Below are 9,173 nucleotides of genomic sequence, written 5' to 3'. Positions count from 1 at the left end.
GGGCAGGAACTGTATTTGAGGGCTTTAGAGCTGTCTGGGATACATTAGTGTAGCCACTTTCCAGCACAGTGCTAGCAGCTGTCAACACCCCATAAACGTTCATAGCTTCACCTAAGATTAGGAAAAGAAATCCACGGAGCACATCGTACCCTTCGGCATGGAAACCCCAGCAGTTAGAGCAGGTAAAGGTGCTACCTTAGTGCTGTGGAGCCCTGCTCAGTGGGTCCCACGGAAGGCACATTGGGCTTGGAGTTTGGCTTATCAGCCTCCTCTAGGACCACATTCAGGAGAGGCAATCTGGCAGCTCCTAGGCAGACAGTGAACAGGGTAAGATACATCATGTACTTTATCTGCCAGTAAAACTGGCTTGAGTAAGTCTTTCCAATCCAGTTTGAATACTGAGTGCTCCCATGCGACCTCAAAATATATATGTTAATATATAGTATAGCTAGGGGAAATGAATATTACCTTAAAGACTCAAGGGATAAAAGGAATGCTGAAAATTATTGTAGAAAATCAAAGAGAATAACTGATATTGTTAATAAAATACAAGAAAACATAGCTTTGCTTGGAACTGGAGCTAATATACAGTATGTTTTGTATAAGTACACGTGTATATAATTCATATATTTAATACGCATACATGCATATACGCAGAGGATACAAAAAATATGTACACATTTTAAGAAAGGAAAAAACTGTATTAAAATTGTAATGCTGAATATATGCTGAGAACAAAAATGAACACAAGTCACATTCAGCACCTCTTGTAATTGCAGAAGCCAAAGTGACTTGAACATTGCACATTTAACACAGTTTTTTCCCTCTTTAAAATGTATCTGAATGCATTTAGGATACAAATAGATCCAAAATGCATTTAGGCACGTTTTTGGCACCCTCTGTATGTATATTCACACAGTTCACACGTCCCAATTGTGTGCCTTTTGCAGTGTTGTAACACCCCAAGACGTGGTTCCTCTTTTTCTTCCTTTTATCTCCAGTGTAATTCACTGCTCCTGAGCAATAAACACCTGCTGGCTTAAATTCAATTCTTTCTTTAAACAACTTGCCCCTGGACTGCCCCTGCTGTCCTTGTCTTGTCAGTGGGTGAGGTGAGGGGCAGGGGCAGTGACTCCGAGATGGGGACTAAGGAAACCTGGCCAGCCCAGCTGCTGTGCGGAAGTCAGGGCATAGGAATCAGTTTCACTTCGCCTTACTAGTGATTGCTTCTGTGCAGTACAAGAATTCCAGATGCTAATTGATTCTACCCATAAATCCCAAACGCATTTAGGTGGAACTTCATACTAGCTTAGAGAAGAAGCTGCCGCTCTGGTTCCTACGGAAAGTGGATCAGAAATCGACCATCGTCTATCCCAACAAGCCCAGGTCTAGTGGGAGATTATTTGTAAGTACATGTAACAAATATCACTAATAAGGTGCTACTGCTCAACTTCCTCCTTCCCTAAGGAGGTCCTTTTACAGATTTTAAGTCCCCTCTGCCTATAGGAAAGAAATAGCTGTGCTCCCCCATCCCCCAAAAGTACATGATTGACCCACAAAAGGAAAGTGATAGGCAGGAAGAGAGAAGCATTTGCCTTCCTCTTCCAGGGGCTCCTCCAGAGCATCTGTGTTAACCGCCAGCCACTGCCCTGTGAGAGCCGATGGGCAGGAGGACCGGCCAGACGCTTGCAGTATCTTTTGTTACAGTGCAGGAATACTTCATTTGTTCTCCTAGTCACATGCCACTGACCTTTATGTGTAGATATAGGCACATATATGCCTGTGTCTGTGTGCTAAGGGTATAATAGAGCACACAATAAAGAACACACACACACACACACACACACACACACAGGGTGTGGCCTCTGTAGAAAATATACAAAACAATCTATCCAAGACTAAGCAAGGCCATTGCATTAGAATGGAAAAAGGACCAGAGGAAGAGTCAGAAGTATTGCATGCTAATCCTAACCATGCCTGGGGGCCCCCCATCTCTCTGACTATTCTTCTTGAGTTTATTGCAAGTTATTTTTCCCTATACAATCTCTGCGTATATGTCTTGAAGGTGCCTCAAATTCAGCTTATTTAAAGCCAGTCTTCACTGTTCCCATGTCTCACTCTCTCCCCACATCCCCTGCATGAAAATAATAATGAAGTCCCAGTCCTCCACCAAAGTTCCTTGTTGCAACCGGGGTCGGCACCATTTGCTTATTTGCCTGCGCAAGCCAGCCACCCAGGAGTCACCCTGGTGTGTCCCCTCCCTCTCCCTGTCCCCTCAAGTCCAATCGAGCATGTTTAGTGCCTGTGGACGTTCCCGTCTTCTCTCACCTGGACTCTGAGAATCGCCTTATGCTAGGTCATTTCCCCTCTCCCCGCGGCTCACCCCGGTTCAGAGACACTAAACTGAAACCAAATTTATTAAAATAACAATTCGGAAATTTCTCCTTGTACAATTTTGTTGCTTGGTTCAGTTGTAGTCAATAAGTGGGGCAGAGGGCGGCGCCTGTGGCTCAAAGGAGGAAGGCGCTGGCCCCATATGGCAGAGGTGGCAGGTTCAAACCAAGCCCTGGCCAAAAAAAAAAAAGCGGGGGCAGAGCAGCTGGAGAGAAATAGCAACTGATTTTACCACCTCCCTTGATGGGCGTATTTCATGGTAATTTATAAAATGACTCAGTTAAGCCCCTTCCTAAACAATCACCTCATTTTACCCCTATTTTATTTACACATTTTTAATGTTTCTTGTACGTTTAAATGTATTTGTCCTTTTTAAATGTTTAATGTTAACGCTATATTTGAATGTCTGACTTCATTTTATAGCACTTTGCATGTGTGTTTCTCATACAAACCTGGGGTTCTCTGAGGGCCACAGCTGTGCCTTATGAATGTTTGTGCTAGTGAGCCTGGTTGAAGTTTGGCTTCTGCTCAAGAAATAACTTCTGAATTGAACTCAACACGAGTAACTATTTTGCTTTATCCCACAGCATTTGTTTTACTATTTATTTTGCAACCATGAAACAAGACAAGAAATACCAAATGCTGATACATCTTTGGAAATGGAAATATTAAAGCAGAAATACAGGTGTGTATGTTTCCATATGCATTCGAGAGATTTAAAGCATGGTATAAGTTGGTAATGTATATTGGTGTTTATTTTGTATAGGGAGCCGTATTTTATGGACTGATAGTGTAGTTAGTGTATTGAGAATCAGGAGACACTTTTGAGACCCGGCAACTTATTTGCCACTGCTGACCAGTTTTCCTTCCAGTGATGAGTGAAAGAAAATTTAAATGCTGATTTCTTTTCTCTTGTGGTACTATCATAAGCTGCATTCTTCATGAGTCATCAGAGTTCATACAGTAAAGCTCTGAAAGCATCTGAGGATCCCTGGAGTAACTAAGTGGTGGTTAGGTTTAGTTTACTGGAGTTTAAACCCCTATTCAACGAGGTACTTACTTACTCTGTGACCCTCGGTAAGATGCTTCACCTTTTTGTACAGTAGTTTCTGTTTGTAAATGGGAGGAAAAGTAAACTAGCCTTAAACTAACAGTGTAACTTCGGAATGTCACTTAAACTTCAAGATAAGTATTCCTTGGAGGGATTATGGCTGCCACAAGGCCATATATGTCAGGACAATTGATCTGATAAAGAACACTGCTGCACCTGTGCCTGCCTGCACTTGGGAGAGCCAAAAGGGCAAATGAAAAGATAATAACGAAGTATGTATGTTCCTTCAGGCTGAAGGATCTCACTTTTCTTCTGGAGAAACAGCATGAGCTCATCAAACTCATCATTCAGAAAATGGAGATCATCTCCGAGACAGAGGATGAAGATAACCATTGCTCTTTTCAAGACAAGTTTAAGAAAGAGCAGTTGGAACAGAGGTGCAGCAAGTGGAATTCTGTGTTAAGGGCAGTCAAGGCAAAAACACAGCAGCCTGAGCATTAGTTAGCAAGATCTGTAATGGGGCTTCCGAGGGAGGGTTTGTATGACCTGCTGGGTCTAATTTCCAATTTGGAAAGAGTCAGAAAGAAACAGAAATCGGGTTGATTTTACTACATGGGAAATTGTGGCTCTTGCATTCTATATAAAAGTTAAAACTATCTTTTCCTCTCTTTTCATATTTTCTGCCAATCTTTGTACATTGGGAATATCCTTGCAGATATGTTCAAGTTGGACTTTAATGAGAGGTCATCTCATTATTTAAATGGGTAGAAAACTAATGTGCTAGAGCACACATTTTAATGGTAATGAGTGATAACTATTCAGCTAGAATGCAAATGCCAATACTAAATTCCTGCTTGATAATTATATCATACAATGTGTGATGCCTTAGAAAAATCATCTCCAGTATTAGAAATGCCGTAGATAATAGTCTCAAGTATTAGACTGAATGCTGCCAGTTGGAAAGCGTTCTTGTATTGAAAGACCCCGTGGGTGGCACCCTGTACACTCTTCTGTTCCTACCATGATGATCAGCCCCCCTCTGATTGCTGCTTCCAATACACCTGGTGTCACTTTGAACTATATAGTTAATGTCAAATTAGTGGACTTTATGATATGCATGAATGTTACTATAGGTAAAATGTTATTTCTGTATTTTTTGTTTGCCAAAGATCATAATAAATTTAACACCTGTGTCGTGTTCCACAGCCATTATTGTGTGAGCCTTTGTATTGCATTTAATTTTTTGAGATTTGGAAAAAATGCCTCCATCACATATTCCTTTTTTTCTGTTGACATCTAGTGCAAAGTATGAATTCATCACATAGCTCATCATTGATCTTTCCAAGGGCCTTCTCTTATTTTGTTTTATTCTCCCCTTGATCCTGATTCCCACATTGATCCCCTCAGTACTCCCCGGGGACATCACTGTCATTAGCATGTCATTGGCTGTGATTGTGTTCTTGTGTTGTGAACAGTGTTGTTTTGCCTGTGTTTTATTTATATAGTTGTTGTTATGCTATGGATCTTATTTTGATTTATTTCTTATTTCTTTCATACTTATTTCTGTTTCTTATTTCCACTGGACATTATGTTTATAAGACAACTATGATACCATACATCTGCCGAATTTTGATATTTGATATTTCACTGTGTGCACTCACTACACTGGATTTAGCAGTTCTAGAGATGGACAGCTTGGTGGCCCCTGCCTTCCTGCTATCACACACCTTCTCAAACATACATTCATATAAACCAGCAGAGCATGGAATGATGATATGTAATACAGAAAAGCAGACATTTTTGCATTTGTGGCCCAAGAGAACATGTGGCCTAGAGATAATGTTTTATGTACCTTAATACAAAGATATTTCTTCATTTTCTTTAAAACAGAATGCCTGGAAATTCATGATAAAGGAGCAATAATCAAGAATCTCTTGTTCCTAAAAAAATGGTTATTTGGTTTGTCTTCACACTTCTCAAACTTTGCATAGCATTGCCCAATATAGATCTCTAGTCACCATGTACTGACCCCCAAGAGTGTGTGAAACACTGTACCACATGTGTTGTGGGGGAATGTTGAAATAAGTGGATTGTCTTACATCAACCTCAGCAACCTGTGAGCTCTCAAGAAGCTTGGCGTTGAATGAGTCAATATTTACTTGGCAATTCTTACCTCCTTTTAGCCCAAACTCTGTGTTCTTCTACCCTTCCACTGTTTTTCTGAGTGCTCCTCCCCTCTTTCCTAACTGGCCTCTCTTTCCCACCAGCTCAGTCCTCATGAATACCTCCCAGATCAGTGGTTGGCCCTTTCCTCACATATGCCCTTCCTTTTCGGCCTCCTCCTCTTCATAACTTCACTTAGATATATAAAAATAAACCGATACATACTCTTTTGCCCCTTCTCCCAAATTCCAGTCCAGCATTTCCATATTTCTTCAAATTAATAGATATAAATCTGAATTTGGTGCATGAGGAAAAGCAACTACTCCTGGTTTCTCATTTTTTGAATATCAGATTAATATGAGAGTATAAATCATTAGGTTACATTGTTTGCATTCATTAGGTACAGTCCAAGTTGTCACTCAGCCCATAACCCAGGGCTGCGCCACATACCCCTACATTGTGTCCCTTAGGCGAGAGCTCACCAATCCATTTTTCATTGATGGTACCAGTATTATCTCAGACTCTTAGACTTGAAAAAATGTGCTGGGCTGTGTTAATCTTTCTAAAGTAGAGCTGTAAGACTTCACACCCTTATCAAAAACTTTAAAAGTTTTCTTTTAAGAAACCTAATCTTCTAAACCCATCTTCTCAGTCTAAATTAACCTTATCTTCCTGAGTTTTACATGTTGCTCAAACTAGAAGACCTCTGTTTTAGCAAAACACTTGATGGTTTCTTATCTCCCCACCTCCACCTGTATGCTCTTCCACCCAGAATGTCCTCTTGTCTACTCTTTCAAAGCTCACTTTAAGTAGTATCTCCATTTTGAAATCCTCTCCTAAAGCTGCCAACTGATTCTGCCTCCTGCCTGCTCTGAACTGGTGCACATAATGCTTCCCCTCTGGCACTGCTGCCTCTGTGGTGGCTGTGACTTGCCATGCCCTACCTCTCAACTAGGGGTAGACTCCCTGAGGTTCCTGGTTCACTGTCACCATTGAGCTCAAATGATACAAACAATTACACCCCACTTTATCTTTTCATCCTGTGTGGCTCCTAGCACAGTACCTTGCACATAGGTATGTGATGCTCAACTATATATTTATACAAATAATAAAAGTCAGTGAAAATAATAAATATCATAAGCCTGAAAGGTAATGCAAGAAGAGTCACTAAACTATCACTTTTATGCCTTTTTATTTCCACTACTTGAATCTGCATGGTTGTTTATATAATGTTTAACTACTGTTAAAAATATGACATGAGCAATAGATAGGTTTGCACTTTGCAAGAAGACAACTTGTCCTTAATACTTACCCTAACTCCTGTTGGTTGAGATCTCTAGTCTAGTCTAGTCTAGACTCTGAATATGTTTCTTTCCCTCTAAAATGGTGGTAATAGAATATATTTAGGGAAGGACATAGTGGGTCATGTCTGTAACCCCAAGCACTTTGGGAGGCCAAAGTGGGAGGACTGTTTGAACCCAGGAGTTTCAGGCTGCAGTGAGCTGATAGCTCCACTTGCACCGCAGCCTGGGTGACAGAGAGACAGACCCCACCTCAAAACTACAGCAACAAAAAAATAAAACAATAGAATATAGAATGTAATCCTCACAATTGAACAATTTCATGTGTGCCTGGTACTTGCCTCAGTTAAGACTATTGCAATGTGTTTAAGAAAACTGATTTATCTGAGATAAAGTGGGTATAAACCACTGGAATTACTCATAGAATTTCCTTGAACATTAATTAATTGGCAGCCTGACATAAACTGAAGCTTCCAGACACTTTTCAATCCCATGAGCCAAACTAACCCTGGAGTGTGCATATGACAATAAAAATCTCACATTTAGAGATTTTTAAAACTTTGTTAAAATAAATACTTTAGCACTTTTAATCTTTATTTTTGCCTTAGACTCAAATCACCAAACATGATAGGTTAAATCCTATGAAGAAATGGTTAGTAAGCCAAACAGCAGTCTTTTTTTTTTCCAGATTGATATAAAGATATATAATTAGGTTACATTCCTTGCATTTGTTAAGTAACATCTGAGTTGTATTTGAATCCTTCACCCAGGAGGTGTCCCATATACCCCTACATTGTACCTGTTAGGTGAGAGCTTACCTGGACCCTCTCCTTCTTCTCCCTCTTCTTGAATTTAATTGTGCTTTTCTGTCTTGCAGGCCCGTAGTTGTTCATCTGGTCTTCTTCATCAAGGGACTCAAAGTCTCTTCCCATGCAGCATTGACAGCTGATCACCAAACAGCTTGGTGACCCAAAGGGTTGGTTGCCTTTCAAATGTTGAGTGTGATGGTATAGAAATCCAGAAACTCTTGGAGAGCTGTTAATGCTCTCTTTTGTAATAATGTGTGCACTAATCACCATCCCGTATCACTTTAAAAACTTTCCAATTATAAATGTGCTAAGAAACATCTACCTGTTCATCCAAATTTAAGTAAGATCAAAAATGTGGAGAGTGGGCCATGAGGTGACAGGGCCCCCACAAACTAGGAGACATTCAGGTGAGGTGACAGGGCCCCCACAAACTAGGAGACATTCAGGGAATGACCTCCAGCTGCTTTCCTCCAGCTGAGTCAACATGTTTTTCTCCTTCTTAGGTATTTTGCCAGAAGTCACGTATCTTTTTCTTTACCTAGTTAATCTTTAGAAATTATGCAGAAAACTATGTGACCCTTCCCTTTTTCTTTCTTTCTTTTTTTTTTTAATTAAATGATAGCTGTGTACATTAAAGCAATCATGGGGTACAGTGCAGGTTTTCATATGCAATTTGAAATATTTTCATCAAACTGGTTAATATAGACTTTATGTCAATTTTCTTAGTTATTATGTTAAGACATTTATACTCTACTTTTAGAAAAACTCACTTTGTACCCTTGTAAGACAAACCATAGAGGTGACCCCACCCATACCCTCCCTCCACCCATCTACCCCTCTCCCCTCCCCCTCCCCATATTCTTTATTTCTTATCTTTAACATATGTTAACAGTGTTATGCAGTAGAAACCCTTGACAGAATGAATTATTCTTAATATAGTTATTTTACATTTTCAATCATATTGTAAGATCAAAACATGTTTCTTGTTTATGCTACTTTCTCACAAACAACTCTGCTGACATACTATAAGACAAAGCTGATTTTGTATTTTGGCACTGGTTTCAGTTGTGACTGCTCCAGACCTCCTGATCCCATACTTGTCTCTTGTATCTTTTCTCTCATTCCCCACCATTCCCACTCTGGTTTGTTCTCTTTCATGCTGGTTTGCAAAAGGAAAATGTATTAAACCAAATTATATCTATACACACAAGAATCAAACCCAGTTCTGCTTCTAAAACCAGAAGTGATAGCATAGTTTGTAGAGAATGGACTGGGTTTTCTCTCCCAAATCACACACTCAGTGTGGAAGGTCTGACAGTATGTTTTACCATCTTATAATTGCTATGCTTCCCACATCATGCCTTGAAATAGGCTCAGTTCAAACTGGTAAAGAATACTGTCAGTAAATGACTAGTCAAAAGATCAGAGATTTTGAAAGTTTCCATCAGCTAGTAA

General features: G+C 40.0%; 1 protein-coding gene across 1 annotated transcript in view; it reads left to right on the top strand.

Moving 5' to 3' along the window:
* Nucleotides 1-3,946, top strand: part of TRPA1 (transient receptor potential cation channel subfamily A member 1) — a 52,505-nt gene extending 48,559 nt beyond the window's left edge. The window contains exons 23-25 of the mRNA XM_012811543.1: nucleotides 1,292-1,405; nucleotides 2,982-3,079; nucleotides 3,736-3,946. Coding sequence (XP_012666997.1) covers nucleotides 1,292-1,405; nucleotides 2,982-3,079; nucleotides 3,736-3,946 — 423 coding nt within the window. The remainder of the gene's footprint in view (nucleotides 1-1,291; nucleotides 1,406-2,981; nucleotides 3,080-3,735) is intronic.
* Nucleotides 3,947-9,173: the final 5,227 nt, after the last annotated feature.

This window comes from Otolemur garnettii, unplaced genomic scaffold (assembly GCF_000181295.1).
Source record: "Otolemur garnettii isolate 467f Iridium unplaced genomic scaffold, OtoGar3 scaffold00163, whole genome shotgun sequence".
NCBI lineage: Eukaryota > Metazoa > Chordata > Mammalia > Primates > Galagidae > Otolemur > Otolemur garnettii.
Note: the sequence above shows the minus strand (reverse complement) of the source record. Positions and strands in the feature narration are given on the sequence as shown.